Source organism: Oncorhynchus clarkii, chromosome 8 (assembly GCF_045791955.1).
Source record: "Oncorhynchus clarkii lewisi isolate Uvic-CL-2024 chromosome 8, UVic_Ocla_1.0, whole genome shotgun sequence".
In the NCBI taxonomy this organism is placed as follows: domain Eukaryota; kingdom Metazoa; phylum Chordata; class Actinopteri; order Salmoniformes; family Salmonidae; genus Oncorhynchus; species Oncorhynchus clarkii.
In genome coordinates, this window is record NC_092154.1 from 26,748,585 (window position 1) to 26,773,685 (window position 25,101).

The following is a 25,101-nucleotide window of genomic DNA, read 5'->3' on the forward strand; positions in this document are numbered from 1 at the left end:
ATTCTAGTTCAGCAAAGCCATATTTGGCATGCATAGTGCGCCATCTTCTGGCTCAAAAGGCTATGCAGTTTATTATTAAATGTAGTAAATAGTGAAGGTTGCATTATTTTCCGTTAATCTTAATCAAGATAGGCCCATCTTGGATCAAGTGTAATCATAAGATCACAAAATAAGAACAGACATGAAAGGTTAATCATTAGATTTTTTGGGGCACATAATGGCCAAATTAAGCATCTAAATCATCCATGACATGATAGTTTTACAGGAAGCTGATTTGAATTCATTATTTATAATTGACCATTAACAGAAATTACACCAATTTCAATAGCCTCCTGTAGGCTACTATGTAATCAAGGGCGTGGATTTACAGGCTATCCAAAAGCGCGAGGTACAGACATGTAGTTTACCAGGCCTACCTGGCAGTCCGGGTGGGATGAGAAGGCACAGTCAATATCCGTAATAATAACACACTTTTGCAACATTTGAATTCGTATCAGCAATTCAAAATTCGCTGTCAGCCTACACTACAATAATTTGTTTTATTATAATGAAAACAAAAGACGTGACGTCATCACATAACGGTGTCCAATGCCCCTCACGTGAATGATTTTGAAACCACATTTTCAATATCCAAAAATATTTCAGCAAGAATCTGCAACGAATCTTCGTTAGACAACGCTTGTTCATATTTATTTGGGATAGACATAGCTATATAATCCTGCATTCGGCATACATTAGAGCAGGTGCACCACCAGATAACTGAGCATCAGATATTCGCCGTTGGTCCTGCTGGGCGTTTGGAGGCGGCGCGCTGGGCAGACAGAAATGCCATAACAGCAGCATCGATATCCTCACCCGAAGTGCAAGTTGTTCACCTGGACCCGCGTAACGAGATCGATTTGAAGCCACATTTGACCACAGACTGGGCTGGTGCTGTCTATTTGATGGTGACATCGTTTGTTGCTTTTTTTGTGGGGAGCAGCATCTGGAATATTGTAGGTAGGTCGTGAGGATTTCAATATTAGAAAATTACATTATTTCATCATGCCAGTGGCCTAGGCCTATTTTATTTGGTATGGTCGACGGCGATATATTTTGGGTTAAAACGATAAAGATCTAGCTGGTCCTCACTGAATGGGGCAGTAGACTACTCCAGCCTTTTGGCGCTAAACGCGCCTTTTTAATGTTAGCTACATTGATTGTAGCATTCTGTCCATGGCAGTATCGACAGTTGCATCCTCTGCCTATAGCTATTAGGCTATTGCGCCCAGTCAATTGTATAAGTTGTATCGCAGTAGGACTATTTGAACTAACAATAGTGCTGGGCTGGGCATATAAGGCAGACATCATCATCCAGCGAGCATCCGGCACCAGCTGCGCTGTCTGATCCGGTTATTTAATGAACAAATTAAAGGCGTTGGAGAAACTATTGAAGAAGCGAGTCAGGTCGCCTCAAGGACACATTTAGGTTGAGCTTGAATGTAAATGGGATTTCAATTATCCTATAACGGTGCATGTTTCAAAGAGGGCATACAGACATTATGTAGGCTATCACGTGCATCTTATTGGCTACTGACACCGGCCTGTAAATGTAGTGTGGAAATTGATGCGATGCCTATTCTTAGTATGAATAATACGTGTGTTTATGAATCATTAAGATTTGCTTCAGAAATATGTTCCATTGTTTCCATTTGAGATGAGATTTCTTATAGTCAGTATGTCGCTACCTATTATGCAGTAATAATATTCATCACCATAGGCCTACATTGTTATTTTGTATGGGCAGCTCTGGTTTTGGGTGTCTGTAAGGCTTACTTAGCAGCAATACCACTTTCTCGGGTGTTCACTGTAACACGGAGCTATTGTAGTGAGGATTCTAGTTAGGGAAAAACTATTGAATGTGAGAAACCTCAATGAAATGTGATATTACACAAAACCGTGGTCTTAAGAAGTAATATCACAGTGCTGTAGGGATAGGGCAGGGATCTTCCATCCACATTCTAGCTGCTATAAAGACCTCTCCATCTTCTTCTCTCCATTTATTTCTAATGTGAGCATTGTTGCCTTCGTTTTGGTATCAGAGCAACACCACCCTTGTCCATTGCAGTACATTGGCCCTTTTTTAAGCTTAAACCTCCCTGTTGAAAGACAAGCATTCAGATTACAGATCAGAGGCCTGCGATGCTGTTTGCTGCTATTAAAGCCCCTCATCATTTCAGTGCTATAAGGCTGTGCTATATCGCTATCGCCGTGCTAGCAGTATCCCCCTGTCCTTAACAACCCTGATCTAATACACGTGACTCAGCATCCTGATGAGCAGCTAATGAGTTACATCAGGCGTGTTAGAGCAGGGCTGGAACAAAAGCCTGAGCAGCCAGTAGCTCTCTAGGAGAGGGCTGGCCCTCTCTGGTCTAGGGCGTGGTTCCAGTGTTTTAGTTACAACGTAGCATCTTGGGCCCTCTGTTTCACATCCCTTGCCACCAGTCCCAAAGCGTGTGGTGTCATAGCAGCGCTGACTTCTAAACAGAGGGCTATGGGCTTACCTACACCACTGACCTAGCTACAGTACCATTCATTCCCTGTTGGTGACATTGAACCATTGCAAAGACACACTGACAGTAGTTACTGATCATTCTCACAGAATGCTTCATTAGTGTCATTTGAAAAAAATGCTCTCAATCTCATTTCCATCCAAGCATAAGCCTGCCTTTGATTTTTCACTGATACCACCACCCTTTCTCATGTTATTTCCTGTGAATCAGCATCCTGCACGGCATGTTGGGACTGCAGTATGAATAGTCCTGTGAGTGAACAAGTGAACTCAAATAACAGGTCAATCAATTCATGTCCTGCTCCCTCAAGGGTGTCCATAGCCAGGCCTACGTTGAGCAGATCGATGTACAATGGAAAGTGACAGCATTGAAATCAGCAGTTGATAGTTTGTTGGTTGAGTTGATGAATAGGTTACGGTTCTTTGACGTTTTCTAGACATCGTTTAACTCTATTTGCTGATGTGTCTACAAGACTTGACAGTGTGCTGGACTTTGTGTGTTACCACAACACTGGAGCAATGTAAATATTTATGTGCCACAAAATGTCTATCTAATGGAGAGACCTGCCCATTGGATGCATTTTATGATGGCAAAAAAACATTTAGACATATTTTAAGGGACAATTGGTCAGTATGATCGATTGTTCATGATTATGGTGATGGCTACCTCCCGGAATGGATACCATACTGTACGTTGCACGTGTCCTACCCTGACATACTGTATGCGTCTCCTGTGTGTCCCAGGATGCAAAGGGGTTTCCCAGGGGGCCTGTGAAGATGAGCGTGACATCATGGTTCCTGGTCAGCAGCTCTGGCACCCGCCACCGTCTTCCACGAGAGATGATCTTCGTGGGCCGGGAGGACTGTGAGCTGATGCTGCAAGTAGGTGACGTGGCCCTGGCCCTGACGACCTCCTTTAAAAAGCTTAATATTGATGTTACTCTCTAATCTAATGCATCATCTTACCCTCAGGCGCAGATAACTAGAGATACTATTGTATACCATGTAGTCCTCTTCTTCATGAGGAAGAGGGGGAGTCTGTGAGTAAAACTCAGTGACTACTAAGATCATTCAGAGTTGATGTCTGTGGCTGGAGTAGGGCAGTAAATAAAACTGTGTTGTCTGTCATGCTACACGGGAAAGCGAGAAAGGCTGAAGAGGGTTGTCTGATGGGGTAGTTTACTCACTGTCCCATGGGCACCATTAGCAGAAGGTAGTTGTGCCCATGGGACAGTGAGTCATCCACCCAGTCAGAAAAGCCTCTTCAGCCGCTGTCTCTTTCCTGTGTAGCATGAAAGACAACAAATTGATCAACACTCAAAATATGTCAATCTATCCTCCTTCTGAAAGCATGCTCACTTTTATCCGATCATGTCAGCGTTTGCTGTCTGGAGGACCTGTGCAAGGGTTTCTACAGTGCAGTAGCAGAGACTAGTATTTTTTAAATCCAATCAGAGGAGCCTTCAGGGGGTGCCCAATTTTGTTGTATCCCACCTGATTCAACTAATCAAGGGCTCAGTGATTAGTTGATTAGTTCAATCAGGTGTGTTAGTGCTGGGCTAAGACAAAATGGGAACCTCCTCAGAATCCTTCCAGAAACACTGGCTGACTATTTGTAATGGTAAAGGCTCTTTTTAGGACTATCTGATTGGCTACCATACAGTAGGAAGGGGTGGCATAAAGGGGAAATGGATGTCAAACATCACAGAAATCACTGAAGGAAGCAGACGCCTCTCAACAAAGGTCTCTTATTTTGGGATGGTCAATGAGATGGTATGTCGATAAGGTTGTCATCTGGTTAGGGCTAGCACTCTTGTCTGTCGGCTGGAGATCACTACCTTCCTTATTGATGTGTGGGTGGAACAGCACCGTCATTTTACATACAGATATTTATAGCCACATTGATGTACCATTTCACTGCATAGTTCAGATGACTGTAACGTTACTCTGAACAAAACGACTGGCTATCTACTATTGGTGTCAGGCTTTGGCCAGTCAAAGCCTCAGCCCTTGATATGACAAAAAGCAACACCTAGATACACTCTGATTTGCTACTAGAGGAAGACCTCAGTTCTCAACAAAAGTCTGAAGTGAAAAAGAGGTTGTTTAGAGCGCTGGGAGTTATTAACCTTGGCATGATCCAAAATGCGGCCTGTTTTTTAATTTTATGTACAGTATACTGTATATAGTTCCTACCAGTTGCCATGGCGCCAGCTCGGAGATCCTGATGATGCAGAGCTGTCTGCCCCACAGTGTCTTCTGATGTGGCCATCTGTTGCCAATAGCAACAGCTGAGATGGACTTTTTCCTCACACGGCGAATGGGTGGCCTGTTGCCATCCGGGAACAATATTGTGTTATAGGACTAATGCTTTCTCACCCGCTCCTTCAATCTAAACCCAATTTGTTAGTATACCTGCACTTTAAAGTTAGTCTCATTATCCTCCCGAAGCCCTCTGAAGGGGACAAAGGTCTTCTCTTCTCTGTGTTGTGTGTAACTTACACTTCCTCCATATTGTTGGCCACAGATAACAGGCCTTTGTCCTTCCTACCTGCCAAGCCACAGCAGTGTCTGATTCCAGCACTATTTATCACCTTTTTTTTATTTGTTTAGCGGTGAAAGTTACCTCATACATCTGGCAACAATGATTGTATTGTGTAGCTCCAAACACTATTTTGAATATATGACACACTGGTGCAACTACACCATTTTATTGAACTGGATTATTTGTCATGATGTTATTATTAATTGAAAACGGATACAATGCTTGTACAAAGCTACTGTTTTGATAGTAGCATTGTGGCCCTTAGCCATTTTAGTGCCATTACTGCCATAGAGTATTTTGTTCAGTGGTATGGGGCCCCCCACCTGAGGTGGTTCATGACTGAGTTGGACTACCACCCTTTGTCTCTTGTATCAGGCTTCAGTATCACTAGGTCTTTCATCATTATGTGTCTAACAGTGATTTTTGCACTGAACTAGCCTAGCAACTTGGCTAGGCAGAATGCTTTTGGTCTCTGTCTGAAGCACTCTGGATACTTGTCTGGATGGTGGCTCCTGTCATGATGTGGTTGAGTTTCGTCTCTGACCCATTTCACTTCCCGGATGTATCCACATTGGAACATTTCCCTCTTCCTTCCGCTGTCTAGCCTTCTCCCCTGTCATAGTAGGGAAATCCTTTTCAACTGACATGGCCAACTTTTTAGTAACTGTACCCAGTAACTTGTTTTGTGGGTGGGGAATGTATTGAGAAATGGATCGAGAAACACTGCTCTTTAGTAGTGACTATCAAGGCAAACGCCTGCCATTGTGTTAGTGTACTCAGCACAGGCATGTTCAAGGCAGTAGTGAGTAGGAGGATGGGAATGTAAAGTACCATTTTTTTTGCTCATCATTCATACAATTCACCGAATACAACTAGATGCTATTAATCATCTAGTGAGTCATTCTCCAGTTCCCTTGCATTTTTATAGAGGCCTGTTGGACATGCATCGCTCAGATTCCTGAGACACACGCTTTTAGATAGTCTGGTGGGATTGAATTATTCGTCTTTTAAATGGTGTTATGGTTGTGAGAGTGTTCTAACTTTTGCGTAGTCGCGTCCCACAAGAAAATAGCACGGGTGGTTAATGGAATCCACGTGGCTTAGTTTGAGGAGTCTTATGGTGAGCTGTATTGAATTTAGCTTGTGAAGTCTTTCCCTCACATGTAGTTGAGAAACAGGAGTTCGGAGTTTGCACTTTTGGTTCTGTTCCGTTGGTTCCCATAGGGACTGAATCAAGTATTTGACATATGTGCCTGTAACCGTTAACTTCCTAGCATGAGGGTATAGAGTGTCATACACAGTATTGACATGTTGCTTACTTCATATGAGTAATGGAGGTATTGAAAATAGTCTTGCAAATTGCATCACTGCAGAATGTAAATTATAGATTTTACAGTCACTGTCATGTGTAGTAATGGTACATCTTAAGGTACAGGTGTAGGATCTTCATTTGAGCCAGTTTTCTACAGCAGGAAAATAATCTTGTAGCAAGATAAAATGTGGATTATAATTCATGGACATTTTTGTAGGGGTTGGTACATTGTTTGTAAGGGAAAATTAAGTCTTTTTAAACCTCAAATGCACTACAAGTTTAGCTTTTTCTGCATTGCAGGAAATGTATCCTGCAATAGGGTGATCAAATTAAGGTCCTACATCTGTAGTATGACATTTATTTAAAAAGAGATTGTAATTGTAGGGCACAGTGGAAGTAAACCATCCATTGTTTTCTCATTTTCTTTTCCAGTCTCGAAGTGTGGACAAGCAGCATGCCGTCATCAACTACAACCCTGCTACCGATGAGCACCTGGTCAAAGACCTGGGCAGCCTCAATGGAGTGAGTACCCAGGGGAGGGAGGGGTAAAGAGGAAGGTACAAGCTAAAATACTTTCAATAGAAAGTTAAATGGTCTTTGGTACAAGGACTCCCCTTACTACACACAGAGATAAAAAGGCCCTAGATGTTTCAGTGTTCTGTTAAGTAGTTCTAAGCTTAGCATAGTAGATAAGTGCCATTACGTGCTTGCTTAAGCCGGTTATCTATTTTACATGGGTGTGTTAATGCTAGCTAAAAGAAGCAGAGAATTATGAATGGTTAAGAGCTGTCCTATGACGTTAGAAACACAGAAACTATCTGCTCATGCTGTATGTAGGCTTCTGTGCAGTGACAATGTAAATGCTAGTTCTAAGCTTAGCATAGAAGATACGTTTCATTAAGTGCTTGCTTAAGCTGGTTATCTATTTTACATGGGTGTTTATAAACTGGACGGTTAGAGCCCTGAATGCTGATTGGCTGAAAGCCGTGGTACGGTATATCAGACCGTATACTACGGGTATGACCAAAAAAAAAAAAATTGAAATAACTTTTTTACTAATTATGTTGGTAACCATGTAATAACAGCAATAAGTCACCTTGGGGGTTTGTGGTATGTGGCCAATATACCACAGCTAATGGCTGTATCCAGGCACTCCACTTAAGAACAGCTCTTAGCCTTGGTATATTGGCCATATACCACACCACTTCGTGCCTCATTGCTTAAAATATACAGTGCCTTCGGAAAGTATTCAGGCCCCTTGACTTTTTCCACATTTGGTTATGTTACATCCTTATTCTAAAATGTATTAAATAAAACATGTTCCTCAGCAATCTACACACAATACCCCATAATGACAAAGTGAAAACAGGTTTTAGACATTTTTGTAAATGTCAGAAATATTTTATTTACATAAGTATTCAGCCCCTTTGCCATGAGACTCGAAATTGAGCTCAGGTGCATCCTGTTTCCATTGGTTATCCTTGAGATCTTTCTACAACTTGATTGGAGTCCACTTGTGGTAAATTCAATTGATTGGACAGGATTTGTGAAGGCACACACCTGTCTATATAAGGTCCCACAGTTGACAGTGCATGTCAGAGCAATAACCAAGCCATGAGATCGAAGGAATTGTCCGTATAGCTCCGAGACAGGATTGGCTCGAGAAACAGATCTGGGGAAGGGTACCAAAAAAAATCTGCAGCATTGTATGTCCCCAAGAACACAGTGGCCTCCATCATTCTGAAATGGGAGAAGTTTGAACCACCAAGTTTGAACCACCTTCCTAGAGCTGGTCGCCTGGCCAATCGGGGGAGAAGGGCCTTGGTTAGGGAGGTGAAAGCCACTCCTCAGTAAAAGGCACATGACAGCCTGCTTGGAGTTTCCCAAAAGGCACCTAAAGACTCTCAGACCACGAGAAACAAGATTCTCTGGTCTAATGAAAACAAGATTGAACTATTTGGCCTGAATGCCAAGCGTCACATCTGGAGGAAACATGGCACCATCCCTACAGTGAAGCATGGTGGAGGTAGCAGACTGTGGGGTGTTTTTCAGCGGCAGGGACAATCAAACATCTCTAGAGAGACCTGAAAATAGCTGTGCAGCAACGCTCCAACCTGACAGAGCTTGAGAGGATCTGCAGAGAAGAATGGGAGACTCTCCTCAAATACATGTGTGCCAAGCTTGTAGCGTCATATCCAAGAAGTCTCGATGCTGAAATCGCTGCCAAAGGTGCTTCATCAAAGTACTGACTAAAGGGTCTGAATACGTATGTAAATTTGATATTTCCATTTTTAATACATTTGCAAAAATGTCTAAACTGTTTTTGCTTTGTCATTGTGGGATATTGTGTGTAGATTGTTGAAGGGGGGGGGGGGGACGACGACAATTGCATCCATTTTAGAATAAGGCTGTAACGTAACAAAATGTGGAAAAAGTCAAGGGCTCTGAATACTTTCCAAAGGCGCTGTACCAAGGCTAAGAGCTGTTCTTAGTCACAACGCCTTATTGCTATTCTAAACTGGTTTCCAGCATAAATAGAACAGTAAACAAGTATTATTGTGTCATACCCATGGTATATTGTCTAATCAGCATCCAGGACCCAAACTACCCAGGTGATAATGACATACAACAAGACAACTGTAGACCAACAGTGCTGCTGAGGCCATTTTACTGAGTAGTCAAGCAGCTATTTTCCCTTTAAATTGTAAAAGCCTCTGGATAGTGCTGTGAGATGGGAAATTGTTGGGTCGGAGCGGGAGATTAGCTGTTATATAGTTCACTGAACTGTTTGTTGTGCAGCTGATGCAGACTTCCCTCAGTAGTAGGTGGGCAACATGGACACTTTCCAAATAGCTTCCACTAGACTGGATTGATCATGTCAAATTAGCCCAGCGCTACCGTTAGGCTAAGGGCTTGTATCTATGCGTTGTTAAATCTCTAGCAAACATCTCCTGTTTGCATCCTGGTTGTTTTCTCTTCACATATGGGCTGTGCCACTAGTTTACCCTCGCCTTAGCCATACAGTTGTTCTTCTGTACTGGACTGAAATACCACTGAAATTCTTGCTCTTGTGTTGAAGGTGGATGAGTGGTGCACAGTGTTTATCCCAGGACATCGTGGAGACTCATGTTACATGTGATCCTTCAACATCTCCTGTTTACAGTAACCAACTATGTTGTGTTCCCCTCTAGACCTTTGTGAATGACCTGAGGATCCCAGACCAGATTTACATTACCCTCAAGCTGTCTGATGTCATTCGCTTCGGATATGATATCCTTTTTTTCCCTCACTCACGTCATCAGTGCATAATTCTTGTGCCATATATGGGTAATCAACATTGGCTTTGGAATTTGATTGAAATTGCTTGTCTGTGATGTGATTGGCTATTGCCTTAACCTAGTATTTACATTCCCATGTGTACGTCCTGGAGAAGAGCCAACACAAAGTCCCAGAGGAGGCACTCAAGGTCAGCTTTCTATGCTAATGCAAACCTCAACTGTATTGAACAATAAACCCTAGCTTTTCAGACCGTACTGGTCTACCATCGCATCATTTAGCTGGAGCTCTCTTAGGCAACCTGAGTGTGTTGTTTTTTGAGTTGTGTTGCGCCTCCTGCTGTTTCAGCATGAGAAGTACACCAGCCAGCTGCAGATGGGTCTGAGAGCTTCAGAGGGGAAGAGGGCTGAGCACCTGGATGACAGGTCCAAGCTAGAGAAGACGGACAGGAAATCTCTGTCTCAAGGTGAGCGTTAGCGAAGGCTTCAAACCTGTTTAAATGCTCTTCCACCGTGTATTTTCACGGTATGTGTGTTTTTTTTTTCTCTCATAAAACAAAGCTCATTAGTAGGAGGTCTAGATACATGTCGTGCTCATATTGATAGACCTGTTTGGATAACTACATGATGTGATAGAGGCTTTGAGCTCACGACAACTCCGGGAATTGGGACATAGTGGGTTGCTCTCTTTTCATTTATCTCACTGATTAATCCTTAAGATTGCGTCAATCTAATGAACATAATATTTGATTTTGATTTAATACAAAAATCCCCATCGAAATCCGTCAGCTTAAGCTAGAGAGATCTGTTTTTTGGGCTGCGTCTCAATCCACTGCATCCGCCGATGACGCCCCTCCACGTCTGCTGTGGAGGGACATGGTGTGTTTTTCTATTTCTTTTGGGATGATACTAACACAGCTGTATAACTTGGCTGAATGATCCAGGATTATTCTGATTTGTAAACTGTGACTCAGTAATATCTGGAAGGGTATGGTGTGTGAGGATGATGAGTATTTGAACTCTGCTCTGCTCCTCAATAATAAATAAATGTCCCTCGACCATGATGTCAGCATCAGCTCATTCTATGTCAACATGCTCCCCCTCCTTGTCACCCCTCTCTCTCCCTCGTCGGCGGCTGCATGCGGACATATCCAGTCTCCATGGTGATGGCTACCGCACCCATAGTCTCAGCTCAGCACCGATGGCCTGCTTGATTTTTTTTTTTGCTCTGTAATTCACACTGGCATCCCCACTGCCAATTGCTCTGCCAGAGAGTAATCCTTACGTCATAAACAGGTCACAATCAACTATCTACCGACTAAAGGCAGCTTTATAGGCTGCCTGTGTTGTGACCTCTGGCTGATGATTCCCTGATACTTTATGCTTGCCCTGCGAGGCTGTGACGGCATAATTATAATCCAGTGGTTTACTCAAATCAACACTGTAGCCTCGGCAGTAAAAACCTTGAACGAGCGCTGCCTCGAGATCAACTGGATGTGCTGGACACATTGGATGAAATACTATGTCATAAATAACAAGCTTTATGTGTGTCTGATTTGATGTATTCTAGTGGGGTAGAGACAAACCTTGAATATTCTTTCTCTAAACTCCCAGTGGACCAATAGTAGATGATGACTGCTGCAGAGAAATTAGTCCTCTCGTGTGTGTGTGTGTGTGTGTGTGTGTGTTGCGTGTTCAGAGACTCCAACCTCCCGGCCCACTCCATTGTATGGCCAGCCCTCATGGTGGGGGGAGGAGGATGCGGCCAGCAAAAGACAACACAGTGAGGGACATCGGTCAGAGGAGGGTCACCCAGGTCAGTGAATCTTCGATTCACACCATTTTCATTTAGGAAATATCATGTAAAAATGTTTGCATTTCCTTTTTTAAAGAATAGAAATGCACAAAGAATGGTTTATGCTTGTCTTTTGATTTGCTTGTGTAGCCTCATTGGTGCTTTCATACCTATCCATTTGCAGAGATTCCTAAAGAAGGTTCAGCGTTAGATTCAGAGGTGAATGGCTCCCTGTTAGAGTACAGGGACGCCCAGGGCAAGTCCAGCTTCTCCTACCATCGGGAGCCCAGCTACTTTGAGATCCCTACCAAGGAGTTTCAGCTGCATCCCAAGTCCCCGGGGGCAGAGCTCCACGAGATCCCCACCAAGGACACGGACACGCCCCGTGCCCCTTCCACCCCCACCTCGCCCACTCCCCCCGTGGTGCAGAGCCACGCCTCCTTCACCATAGAGTTTGACAACTGCACCCCAGGCAAGATCAAGATCAAGGACCATGTCACCAAGTTCTCCTCGCGCCAGAGGAAACAGCAGCAGGTGTCCGGCAAAACTCTGGCCACCACGCCCACTGAGGTGATGTCAGCCGAGTGCAAGGTAGCAGATTGGTTGGTGCACAGTGATGTCAGAATGATGAGAAGGCGTCCCACGTGTGAGGATGTTTACAGTGTCAAGAGTGACCAGGCCGTAAACATCAAGAGCCTCAAAGGTAAGAGAGTGGTACTTTAAAAAAATAAACGTTCATAGAATTCTGTATGGTGTTGGGAGGTTTGGGAAGGGGCTGTGTGTGTGTTTTCTGTCCCTCATTTGTGGTTTGAATGTATCTGTTTCTAGGACACCAGCATGACGATGGGACCCAGAGTGATTCTGAGGACCCGGTTTTAGGGAAAGGGAAGCAAAGCAAGTCACACCACCGGATCCAGTCGCAACATTCGATCCAGTCTGAGCTTTCCCAGTCAGAGCTGTCAGAACCGTCACAACAGACTGTGCGGTCATACCAATTAGTTCCGTCACAGCAGACAGTCCAGTCGCACCATTCAATTCAGTCTGACCAGTCAGTGCCGTCACAACAGACAGTGCTGTCAGTCCAACCACACCAGACAGTCCCGTCAGTTCCATCACAAATGTTACTCCAGCCTCAGTTTTCTCCTCCCAAACAGACCCCAGTCTCTCCTGTGGTCCCTGAGAGGCCCCTGTCTGAAAGCCCGCCTGAGGTTCGCTCCCCCACCATGGGCCCCTCTAAGCCCGACCCCCAGGAGCCACTCAGCCAGCAAGCATTCATCATCGAGTTCTTCGATAACCCGCGCAAAAAACGCTCCCAGTCCTTCACGGCCAACCCCGCCCACGCAGACTCTTACTCCACCCTCAAGGCCAAGCTAGAGCGGCGGAAGGGCGGGGAGAGGCCAAACTCCATGCACGGACACATCCCCCCCACCCAGCAGGTGACTGTTCCTCTGAAGGGCCAGGGCCATGGCGGGCCTCTGAGGTCGAGCTCCCTGAAGAGGGAGAAGACAGAGGAGCTCCTGAGTGGAGGTAGTGCCTCCTCTTCCTCCGGTTCTGGGCCTTCTTCTCGTGCTTCTTCTGGCATCACCATCAAGCTGTTTGGCAGTGTGGGGAAGAAGTCCAAGCTGGCCCAGGAGTTTGCAGCAGAGTTCCTGATGAAGGATGCAGCCCACGGAGCATTGTCCCCCACCAGAGATAAGACGTCTCCTCCCATGTCCGCTCCCCCGGTGATGATGATGTCACCCTCTCGCACCCGCATTCCGTCTCCCTTAGACCCCCCTTCCTCTGTTTCCTATCCCTGCACCCCCTTGCAAACTACAGCACCACGTTCCTACTCTCCAACTCCTGCCCCTCATTCCCCAGCTCTAGCCCTCTCTCAGCCCCCGTCCCGCAGCCCTGTCCAGACTGCCTCTCCAGTTCGCTCAGCCGTCCCCTCCACGACCCCTCTAATGCCGCTGGGTCTGGGGGTGTGTGGGGTGGACCCAAAAGCCTCCAGGGTGGTGAGGAACGAAGAAGAGGACAGTCTGAGTGATGCCGGCACGTACACCATCGAAACAGAGTCCCAGGACAAAGAGGTAGAGGAGGCACGCAACATGATCGACCAGGTGAGATTGTAGCAGCCGGAGGTTCACCTTAAACATTCTCAATTTTTAAAGTCTGTCACCACCATGACTTCTTTGGTGGGATGGTGGACCTTTTCACATGCTGCGTATAATTATTGTACTGTATCTTCTCCACTGTTTGGATTGCTACAATTCTAACAAGTGGTATAGTTCTAGAATAAATCATACGATACCTTAATAGGAATACCTTGAGGGATGCATGCTGAGAACTTCCTCTCCTTACCCAGTATCCCCTTCCACCCCGTCCTTCCTTCTTCCCCTTGCAAAGTCCCATTGTCCCTTCTCTTCTCCTACCTACCTCATGCATGCTCTGTCCCTCCCTGACAGGTGTTTGGTGTCCTCGACTCACCGGAGTACAGTGGTGCCGGAGTGTATAGACCCATCATTAATGATGGCAAGGACGAGCCGGCAATGCTCCGGCCTAGTGACGCTAGCACTGTGGATCAAATGAAAGCAGTGTCTATGCATGGCTTTAACCCAGCCGCTCTCAGTGGGGCCCCCTCAGGCCCCTTCCAGGTAACCTCACCGTCCTACGCTACTGGAGAAATAAGGGACTTAATACGTTTATTATTTGTCCTTCCTTTACTCCCTTTGGCTTCTACAGTGTCTCTCCTTACAATGTTAGGATTGTTCTTGGAAGGAGATTATAATGGTGGGTATCCTTCGACGTTGTGCTCTGTATAGCTGCATCTAACCCCTCATAGTTTCCTACACGGTTTCAGGTGCCGTCTTCTAACACTGCAGCGCAGGAGGGGCCTAAGTGGGTTTCTCGCTGGGCCAGTCTGGCAGACAGCTGTGCAGAACCAGGCTGTACTCCACCTCAAGGGGAATTTGCAGAGGGAGGTGAGTCGTCTGCACCCACTGACCGCTCTGCTCAGAACTTATGTGAGCCAACTGGAATTAAAATATCTTTCTGAATTAAAATATGTTTATCTTTTCTAGATTTACGATTGATGAGTCGGTTGATGCCTAGCCACAGCGTGGATAACTCTGAGTCAGAGGGGAGCCAGAGTTGTAGGATCAGGAGGCTGCTTCCCCAGGTTCCCCCTGGAGACGGAGACAAGCCAGAAAGCCCCACCCCCAGCATCCTGATCCGCCACGAACCCCCCTACCCAGGCCCCGAAACCCCCCTGGAGAGGAGTAGTGGTACGCCTCGGCATCAGGACTCCACCCAGAGGCTGTGCATCCAGGATGATGTAGACCCAGACAGCTTGAGTGATGCCAGCCGCTCTGACGATGGCTCTGTACTGGAGAGGACCAGGAAGAGCCAGGGGAGGACGAGTGGCGCTACCTCGCCCGGGGACGCTGGACCTCACTATAGGGGTCAAGATAAGCTATCTCCGACTCAACCTACCAAGTCCACCTCTTTTTACATTGGTTCTGAGGAATGCAGCTTAGGCAAGCCGGACCTGGCCCGAAGCCCTTTTCTGTCTCAGGGGCCTGATAGGGGGCGAGATGCCCCTACCAAAACCTTCCCCACCACCGTCCTCATCAGGCACCTGAGCAGCCACGAGCCCCGGAGGTTGGGCATCAAGCCGAACAACTCAGCCCCCAACCTCCACTCCCAGCAGGACAAGGAGTCTAAAGACCCCAGTAAAGACTCTCTAGGGACTTCCTCGTTCGTCAGGCAGGAGAGCTTCACCAAGGAGCAACCCAGTGACGACATCCAGATTAAGAGGCTCCCCCACATCTCCAGTCACCCCACCCTGAGGGACATGGAGCAGAGGAGAGAGACTGCAAAGGACCCACAGCCCTTCCTCCGGGAAGCAGCAGACGCCTCTCTCTCCTCCCTGGAGGTCAAGTTACCCTCCTCAGGCTCCGGACACAGTTCTAAGAGAGGAGGTTCCTCCAGTCACATGGACGACTCTCTGTCTGGGGAATCCGATGTGGATACAGCCAGCACCGTCAGCCTGGTCAGCAACAAGAACACCCACGTTACCACAGGCCCCAAGAAGAGGGCGGCCGCCAGGTCCTCCTCCAGTCCGTCTGTCCAGGAGAAGGGCCACCGCCAGCCCACGGCCCGCGAGCGCCTGTCAGAGAAACGCCGCAGCCACGCAGCTGCCGGTGATAACTCCAGCAGCAAGGCCGAGCAGGCCAAGCGCTTCCAGATGCGGCGCAGCACGGGGAACTGCGGTTCCCTGGACCTATCAGAGGACCAGCAGAGTTCTGGCCAGCACTGGCCTGACACTGCCTCTGACCATGAGACCGGCTCCCGGCCCGCCAGCCGCAACAAGAAGCTCATAGCTCCCCTACAGAAAGAGGACAATGGGAAGACCCCCAAGAGTGCAGCACAGCAGGCACTGATCCGCTCCAACAGCCTGTCGGCACCACGGCCCACCAGAGCATCCATGCTGCGCAGGGCACGCCTGGGAGAGACCTCTGACAATGATGGTACTGAGACTGACCGGGGATCCCAGAACTCAGACCACATCGTTGCTCCCTCCAAGGTGTCTGCTGACGGGAAGAAGCTCCTCTCCAGACTGGACATCTTGGCCATGCCCAGGAAGCGAGCAGGCTCCTTCACTACGCCTAGTGACAACGAGTCCTCCATCACCACCCCTTCAACCCGGCCTGGCTTCTCCAACCGGAGTGCAGAATCAACTGGGCCGGTCAGGAAGACATCAGTGGGTGAAGCAGGGGCAAAGCAGGGGGTCACAAGAGGGTCTGGAGCCCCTGGGAAGCAGCCCCTCACCCGCACACGCTCCAGCGGGACTAAATACTCCAGCACAACCAGTGAGTATTATTGAAGTTACCATTGAGTAACTTCTCAATCTGCATAGCCATGCTATTTGCTTGCACAAAGCAATGCAGAGAACACGTTTTTGTATCTTGAATTGTAATTTGTGATTTAAAAGTCATAGCACCTTTTTTTGTAAGAGTATCTAGAACCTGAAGGATTCTTCAGTAGTCCCCATAGGAGAAACCTTTGAAGAACCCTTTTAGGTTTTACCTGGAACCCCAAATAATTATACTTTGAACCAAAAAGGGTTGTCTTATGGGGATAGCCAAAGAACCCTTTTTTTCTAGAAGTGTATACAGTATGATCAAATTTGTCATGATACAAATTCATATTTTTATGATACTGGGATGTTGTATGTGTTCTTAATTACTGATTTAAGGTTACTGCTTTTCAGGACCATAACTGCCTGCCTGCCACTGGCTCAATACAGACTTTCTCTGCAACTGTCAGTGCAACAGACACCTTTCCACATTACACTAAAGAATTGTTATTCATGATTTAAAAGTCCTACAGTGTGTCACGTTCTGACCTTAGTTCCTTTGTTTTGTCTTTTGTTTTAGTATGGTCAGGGCGTGAGTTGGGTGGGTTGTCTATGTTAGTTTGTCTATGATTTTCTATTTCTGTGTTTGGCCTGGTATGGTTCTCAATCAGAGGCAGCTGTCAATCGTTGTCCCTGATTGAGAACCATATTTAGGTAGCCTGTTTTCCATTGTGTTTTGTGGGTGGTTGTTTTCAGTCTTTGTGTGGCTGCGCCAGACAGAACTGTTTCGGTTGTTTCTTTGTTTTGTTGTTCAGTTGACTTTATTAAAAAGATGAACACGTACCAGGCTGCGCATTGGTCCTCACCTTCTTCCCACGACAGCCGTTACACAGTGCTGTGAAAAGGGATTTGCCCCCTTTCTAATTTTCTCTACTTTTACATATTTTTCATGCTGAATGGTCTACTACCAAAACCTAATATTAGATAAAGGGAACCTGAGTGAACAAATAACACCATGACATACTTATTTAATTTATTTATTCATAAACTAAGTTCTGCAACACCGAATGCCCCTGTGTGAAAAAGTAATTGCCCCATTACACTCAATAACTGGTTGTGCCACCTTTTTATCTGCAATGACCGCGAACAAACGCTTCCTGTAATGTTTTTGGTTTTGCAGCGTTTGGTTTTCGCCAGGCATAATGGGACCCATGTTGTCCCAAAAGTTATACTTTTGACTCATCTGTCCATAAAACATTCTTCCAGGAGTTTTGATGATCATCCAGGTGCTTTTTTGGCAAACTGGAGTCTACTTTTTAGGCAACATGGGTCCCATTATGTCTGGCGAAAACCAAACGCTGCATTCCACAGAAAGAACCTCATACCAATGGTCAAGCATGGCAGTGGTAGTGTGATGGTTTGAGAATGATTTGCTGCTCCAGAACCTGGATGACTTGCCTTAATAGAAGGAACCATGAATTCTGCTCTGTATCAGAGAATTCTACTGGAGAATGTCAGGCCATCTGTCTGTGAGCTGAAGCGCAGCAAAACAAATTATCCAAAACACACAATCAAGACTACATTAAAATGACTAAAAAGCAACACATTTGAAGTTTTGGAATGGCCTAGACAACGTACAGACGTGATCCCAATTGAGACGTTGTGGCAGGATTTGAAACGAGCAGTTCCTGTTTGAAACTCTACAAATGTTACTAAGTTAAAGCAGTTCTACATGCAAGCGTGGACCAAAAATTCCTTGACAGTGATGTGAGAGACTGATCAACTACTACAGGAGGCATTTGGTTGCAGTCATAGCAGCTAAAGGTGGCACAACCAGTTATTGGGTGTTGCATAACATTGTTAATTAAATAAGTATAAAAAAATTTAAACTCCGGTTCCCTTTATCTAATATTATGTTTTGGTTGAAGATCTGATAACATTCAGCATTAAAAATGTAGACAATCAGAAAGGGGGCAAACACATTTTCACGGGACTGTATATGATCAAATTTAAGATTTGAAAACTAATTCAGGTGCACACAAAAACACAGGGCCACTGAGTATTGAAACAGGGCCTGACAATGAGTTGAAGTGACCTTTTCCCCCCTTCATAGTGAATGTGACTCAGTCTCCCTTTTGAGATGCATGCTGGTAGGCTGTATTTTGGCTTGTCCTGTAGGAGCTCAGTGTAGTTGCTACCAAGCAGTGTGATGATGCCCTCTGCTGCCTGAACCAGCCTGAACCAGGTTTTCCTCTAGGATTTTGCCTGTGCCTATCTCCATTCTGTTTATTTGTTATCCTGAAAAACTCTCTAGTCCTTAATGATTACAAGCATAGCCATGACATGATGCAGCCACAACTTTGCTTTATATGGAGTGGTACTCAGTAATGTATTGGATTTGCCCCAAACATAACACTTTGTATTCAGGACAAAAAGTGAATTGCTTTGCCACATATTTTGCAGTATTACTTTAGTGTCTTGTTACAAACAGGATGCGAGTTTTGGAATATTTTGTTTATTTTTATACTTCCTCCTTTTCACTGTGTCAATTAGGTTAATATTGTGGAGTAACTACAATGTGGTGAAATCCCTGGGTGGTTTCCTTCCTCTCCGGCAACTGGGTTAGGAAGGATGCCTGTATCTTTGTAGGAAGGATGCCTGTATCTTTAATGATTGGATGGTGTATTTTTTTTGACCCGTCTACCAATAGGTGCCATTCTTTGCGACGCATTGGAAAACCTCTCTGATCTTTATGGTTGAATCTTTGTTTGAAATTCACTGCTCGACTGAGTGACCTTTATAGATAACTATGTGTGGGGTAAAGAGATGAGGTTGTCATTCAAAAATCATGTTAAACACTATTGCACACACAGTGAGTCCATGCAACTTATTATGTGACTTGTTACTAAGCACATTTTTTACTGAACTTATTTAGGTTTGCCATACCAAAGGGGTTGAATACTTATTGACTCAAGACATTTCAGCTTTTTAATTTTAAATAATCTATTAAAAAAATCAGAAAACACAATTCCACTTTGACATTATGGGATATTGTGTGTAGGCCAGTGGCACAAAAAAAACTAAATTTAATCAATTTTTTTTAAGTCTGTAACACAGCCAAGCATATAAAAAGTCAAGGGGTGTGAATCATTTCTGAAGGAACTGATAATTAATGACCCATATCATGCAGAGCTGGTGTATTGCGTTTTTAATATTGTGGCCTAGTATTTTTAATATTGTGGCCTAGTATTTGCAATCCCAAGGGTCTGTCAATGACTAATGTTGTTCATATTCTAAAGGTGGTGCTGCTGGGAGTCCCTATTTCTGCAGAAAAACTATGATTTTTTTTTAGCTGAAATGTTTTTATTTATTTGAAACACCTTTTTTGCCCTTGTGCAAGACACTTGCCCCTGGAGCAAATTAGGGTTGCCGCACTTCATGGCTGGCCCTTTAAAACAACACATTTTTTTTGTATGTATCCTGTAACTGCATGAGATATGGATCAAATGAAAAACCGTGCTGTTATCTGGTAGGTTCCCGTCAAAGGCAGAAGGGTTCAGATTCCACCTCCACATCTGAAGAGGAATATGAGGCCAGCTCTGGAACCCCCAAACACAAACGCTCCTCCCACATGTCTGCTGCCACACAGACCCCCCGGGCCCAGAAGGAGAAAGCTGCTGCAGAAGTTGCCCGGTCCAAGTCCGGTTCACTGGAGTTGGAGGAGGACGAGGTCCAGAATGAGGATGACCACTACCAGAACTGGACCACACACAGCGCCGAGATAGCAAAGTAGGGTGACATAATGGCACTATGGATCACCTGGCTGAAACCACATATTGAGCCTTATGATTGGCAGCTGTAGAACATGCATTCTGTACGTATGTATTTTTTAAATGGTCATGACTTGTGTTTCTGTCTTCCCAGGCTCAGTCAGGACTTGGCCAAGGACCTTGCCATCCTGGCCCGTGAGATCCATGACGTGGCGGGGGACGGGGACTCTCAGAGTTCCTCTGGAATGGGCACCAACCCCTCCCCCAGCTCTGCACCCAACACGCCCGGGCCCGCATCCACCATCCCCATTTCTAGCCGGGAAGAGGTGAGCCCGTCCACTACCCATAATACACTTCAAATATGCCCCCCCCCCCCGACCTGCACCTCACGCTATGTACAGTTATTTCCATCCCTTTGTAATGTTCTAATGCATAATACAACTGCACTGGAGCCTGTGGGAATTTTCTTCCCTCTCTATAAGTTATTTTAAACATGTGCCACTAAGATCTTACATCAAAATGATGTACAGGTCCAGTGACACGTGCAAAGGATCCCTTATCATTTTTTAGATTATCATGAGCATGTTTCTGTTCTCTACTGTACAGAGGCCATGTACATCTTTGCGAGGGGTCCTCCCATCTCAGGTGCATACCTCAGATACGTCTGTGTCTGTCTCTGTCTGTCTCCTGCAACGGTTGATATTTGTTTCCTTCACCTCCCACACTCCTCAGGCTATCATCACTAATCCAAACACTCGTATGCTGTTGGATTTATCATACTGGGATGTTCCATGTGTTCTTAATGAGTGTTTACAGATTTTCTGGACCATAATTGCTTCCCACTGGCTCACTTCAGACTTTCACTGTCACTGCAACAGACACCTTTTCACCTTCCACTAATGTCGCTTTTTTGTATCCCAGCAAAACTAAAATTCACTGCTCACAGTTCAACTGCTCTCACTCCTGCATGTTGCCTTGGTGCATGCAATCACAAAGCACTAGTCACACTGGCTGATTTTTCTCTAGTACAGAATAACAGAGATATTGTAACTTCTTATTCTCACTGTGCCCTTGAAGTACAGTAGAAGGCCTTGAGGCACTGACTCCCTCAGTAGTCGTGGCCATGTCAGTTGTTCAGGACGTGCGGACCATGCACTGATTCTATTCTCTTTCCAGCTAGTCCAACATATTCCTGAGGCCAGCTTAAACTACCAGAAGGTTCTACTATCGCCAGGTTCTACCGCTGTCATGGACCTGGATCCTAACATGAATGACCAAGACCCAAGCTCTAAGCCCCGGTGGAACCGTGAAGAGGTCACTTTCCTGTCACCCTTGTTTCTCCTCCCTTTAGAATTGTACTTTCACTAATTATCAATGATTTGGAAACTTAGGCTCACTCAGAAACAAACTGGCACTCAGGCTACACAAAATGAGCTGTTGCAGTTAATTTTGGTCTTCTGGGAATTAGACTAATGTATATTAATGTGTGTGAAACTATTTTGCGAACACTTTGGGTGTTTGACATTCACCATTTTCTCCCTCTAGGTGATTTTAGACAATCTGATGTTGAACCCTGTTTCTCAGCTCTCTCAGGCCATTCGGGAGAACACAGAACAGCTGGCTGAGAAAATGAAGTAAGGGAACTTGATGTGCCTTGGCTCTTACCTTGTGTAATATTAGCATTGTATGTTAAATGGAAAAGAGCTAGTCAATGTATTCCTCTCTGCCTGGCTCTGAAGGATTATACAGTATTTAGTATTTTTTATTCTGTCAGGGTTTTATTCCACAACAAGACTGAGGCCTGGGAGGAGATCGAAGCGAAGATCAATGCTGAAAACGAAGTCCCCATCCTCAAAACATCAAATAAGGTACAGAATTGGTAGACAGTCACATCTTACGTTGATAGTGTAAAACTGAGGACATTATATGGGAAAATGTGTAATCGTAATAATTTTAATTCTACTGTCACAGGAAATCTCTTCCATCCTGAACGAGCTGAGAAGAGTACAGAAACAACTAGAAAGTAAGAGTTACACATGGGTTTTTCTTTGTAGATAAAAAAGAATAATAATCTTCCTAAAAATGTACTGGGAATGCGATGTTGAATTGCTTTTCCTGAACGGCTTCATGTCTGCATGACCCATTCAGGACATGTAAATAAAGCTGAACGCATATGATCCAGCAGGCCTACGGAATCTAATAGAACATGGACTGTTCCCTTTGTTGTTGTAGTGATCAACAGCATTGTGGAACCCGGTGGAGCTGGCAGTGGAAACCCTAAGGTGGCAGCAGTGGCTACTGCTGCTTCAGGAGGACAGGCCACCAGGTCCCCCTCGCGGCAGAAGAAATCCCCCAGTAAGCCCACTGGGCCTGGGGACAGACAGCGTGGTGCTGGCCCTTCAACCAGCCCCACCACCTCCAAACCCAACGCCAACGAAAGCACCAAGAGGACCACTCGAGGCCCCAAAGGGGCAAACTTTATGGCCTGATCAGAGTTCCCAGGTTTCTGTAGCATCTGCTGGTGGCGACTGCCTCCCTTCACCACACGGTCATTTGTAATGTAAAACTATCATGATATACAGTATACTGTATCTGTTTTGACTGGTAAAGGTGTACTGTAATTGAGCACCGCTGTAACTGAGTACCACTGTTTAGAATGGCTTCTTCCACATTTGTACAAGCTCAACTAAAAGTAGGCAAAGCTGAGTAAAATAAGTTGTAACTTGTTGCTTTAATAAGTGGATTGTGTACAAAATAATGTCCATATGCCTTGTCTACCTGTCCTGTACAATGTGCAGTAGCTCAGTACTGTAGGCTTGGCCAGATGCCCAAGATAAGACAGGCTACATTCTTGCACCAACTTTGTTACCATAGTAATAATCCTGATGAAAACAGTCCTAGGTGTCCATGAGAACATGTGATGGACTACTTCAATGACATGGCAAAACAGAGCAGCATTAGAGAGGTTGGTTGCAGTGTTCTGTGCTTGTCTTGTAAAATATGGTTCATTGAATGTTCCTGAATGACTTGGATATTTTACTGCTTGGAAAAAAAGCTACTGAATGAACTGACGGACCACCAGTCTCCCTTTTCTCAACTTGATTGTCTGATATTGTGAATATGCTTAAGATTTGTTCTATATGAATGCTGTGCGTACAGAATGTTAGGATGGTGTGTCATACAATGTTCCAGATCCCAAATAAATGCAGTATACACTATACAGCATCAGAAAGAGGGGAAAGAGCATACTTAGAAGGCCAGCATCCCAGAGTCGCCTCTTCACTGTTGACGTTGAGACTGGTGTTTTGCGAATACTATTTAATGAAGCTGCCAGTTGAGGACTTGTTTCTTAAACTAGACACACTAATGTACTTGTCCTCTTGCTCAGTTGTGCAATGGGGCCTCCCACTTCTTTCTATTCTGGTTAGGGCCAGTTTGTGCTGTTCTTTGAAAGGAGTAGTACACAGCGTTGTACCAGATCTTCAGTTTCTAGGCAATTTCTCGCATGGAATAGCCTTCATTTCTCAGAACAAGAATCGACTGACGAGTTTTTGGCCATTTTGAGCCTGTAATCGAAACCACAAATGCTGATGCTCCAGATACTCAACTAGTCTAAAGAAGGCCAGTTTTATTGCTTCTTTAATCAGAACAACAGTTTTCAGCTGTGCTAACATAGTTGCAAAAGGGTTTTCTAATGATCAATTAGCCTTTTAAAATTATAAACTTGGATTAGCTAACACAATGCGCCATTGGAACACAGGAGTGATGGTTGCTGATAATGGGCCTCTGTACACCTATGTAGATATTCCATTTAAATATCTGCCTTTTCCAGCTACAATAGTCATTTGCAAAAACAACAATGTCTACACTGTCTTTCTGATCAATTTGATGTTATTTTAATGGACAAAAAATGTGATTTTCTTTTAAAAACAAGGTCATTTCTAAGTGATCCCAAACTTTTGAACGGTATGGAAAAGAGCAAAGCCTAGGTCAAATCTTAGATTGTTCCTATGCTTCAAATTAGTAAATTGGCCCAAGATGACTGTAGGCCGTCTCCTAAATTGACTGTATTGTAGTGTGCTAGTAGCTCTGTAAAGGTAGAATGGAGCAGTTCCTTATTGTCCTGTGTGTGTGTGTGTGTGTGTGTGTGTGTGTGTGTGTGTGTGTGTGTGTGTGTGTGTGTGTGTGTGTGTGTGTGTGTGTGTGTGTGTGTGTGTGTGTGTGTGTGTGTGTGTGTGCGCACTAAGAGTGCCTGTGAGTTATGTAGCTGTTGTGGGCTAAACCAATGTCACAGTTTACTCCCTCCATCTGCAAAGGCAGCAGGGATATGTGGGATTGTGTGTGAGGAATCCTGTAAGTTAAAGAATAAGAACAGACAAAAAAAAAAACTATTTTAAAACTATTTTGTGAAAGTGCACGTGTAACATAATGATATAGTTTAGTTGGGTGAGAGTTCGGGCTAGTTTGCCAAATGTGCACTTTTTCATTTTGAGATACACCTCATAAGCCATGCGTGGAACTGAAAATAAAGCAGTATGTTTAATTAAGCAGTAAAAACAATGACTTGTAGCTGAAATGTAGGTTTAACAGGCTGTTTTAGAGTATTGCTTATCAGTTTGATATCTGTCAAGTACTTAAGCCTACAACAGATCATATCTATGCTAAATGCAAAGCTTTTTTTTTCTTTCTTTTTTTACAGTCATCAATGGTGCCATGGTGTTCACTGACCCTAAAGCTATTGAGAATGTATGGATTTGTCACCTACCCAGAACAGACATCTGACTGGCTATTGGTCTGACTATGTCACCACTGCTGCTAAGGGTGATGTCAGCTTTGGGCTACTTACTTCTCAATATTAATTTTGTTTTTGCTACAATGCATGTAACTCAAGTATAAGTGTATAAAAATACTGCAAAGTGCTAACCAAACTGTACGTGAATATCTGGTGGTATACATCAAAAACATGTTTGTTTTTTTATGACTTTGAGGTTATGTTCACACTGTTCTTCCAAA

General features: G+C 44.8%; 2 protein-coding genes across 2 annotated transcripts; both read left to right on the forward strand.

Annotated features, from left to right (window-relative positions):
• Nucleotides 1-846: 846 nt before the first annotated feature.
• Nucleotides 847-9,892, forward strand: LOC139415427 (centrosomal protein of 170 kDa protein B-like). Its single transcript, XM_071163526.1, has 5 exons — nt 847-999; nt 3,296-3,433; nt 6,841-6,930; nt 9,600-9,659; nt 9,809-9,892. Exons 2-5 carry the CDS (start codon nt 3,329-3,331, stop codon nt 9,890-9,892), a joined length of 339 nt encoding a protein of 112 aa, XP_071019627.1. The 5' UTR covers nt 847-999; nt 3,296-3,328.
• On the forward strand, nt 9,822-23,279 carry LOC139415202 (centrosomal protein of 170 kDa protein B-like). The gene is made up of 16 exons (XM_071163102.1): nt 9,822-9,874; nt 10,033-10,150; nt 11,383-11,499; nt 11,663-12,181; nt 12,307-13,580; nt 13,926-14,114; nt 14,321-14,441; nt 14,541-16,331; nt 19,852-20,107; nt 20,243-20,414; nt 20,695-20,733; nt 21,265-21,402; nt 21,634-21,722; nt 21,863-21,956; nt 22,060-22,111; nt 22,321-23,279. The coding sequence occupies exons 2-16, from the start codon at nt 10,060-10,062 to the stop codon at nt 22,575-22,577; spliced, it is 5,199 nt and encodes a 1,732-aa protein (XP_071019203.1). The 5' UTR covers nt 9,822-9,874; nt 10,033-10,059; the 3' UTR covers nt 22,578-23,279.
• The last annotated feature ends 1,822 nt before the right edge of the window (nt 23,280-25,101 follow it).

Excerpts from the sequence above, each read along its gene's own strand:
- LOC139415427 (XM_071163526.1), top strand. The coding sequence starts at position 3,329 with ATGAGCGTGACATCATGGTTCCTGGTCAGCAGCTCTGGCACCCGCCAC. Across the intron at positions 3,434-6,840 it reads ACTGTGAGCTGATGCTGCAA|TCTCGAAGTGTGGACAAGCA; the intron begins GTAGGTGACGTG and ends TTTCTTTTCCAG. Across the intron at positions 6,931-9,599 it reads ACCTGGGCAGCCTCAATGGA|ACCTTTGTGAATGACCTGAG; the intron begins GTGAGTACCCAG and ends GTTCCCCTCTAG.
- LOC139415202 (XM_071163102.1), top strand. The coding sequence starts at position 10,060 with ATGGGTCTGAGAGCTTCAGAGGGGAAGAGGGCTGAGCACCTGGATGAC. Across the intron at positions 13,581-13,925 it reads CACGCAACATGATCGACCAG|GTGTTTGGTGTCCTCGACTC; the intron begins GTGAGATTGTAG and ends CCTCCCTGACAG. Across the intron at positions 22,112-22,320 it reads AGTACAGAAACAACTAGAAA|TGATCAACAGCATTGTGGAA; the intron begins GTAAGAGTTACA and ends TTGTTGTTGTAG.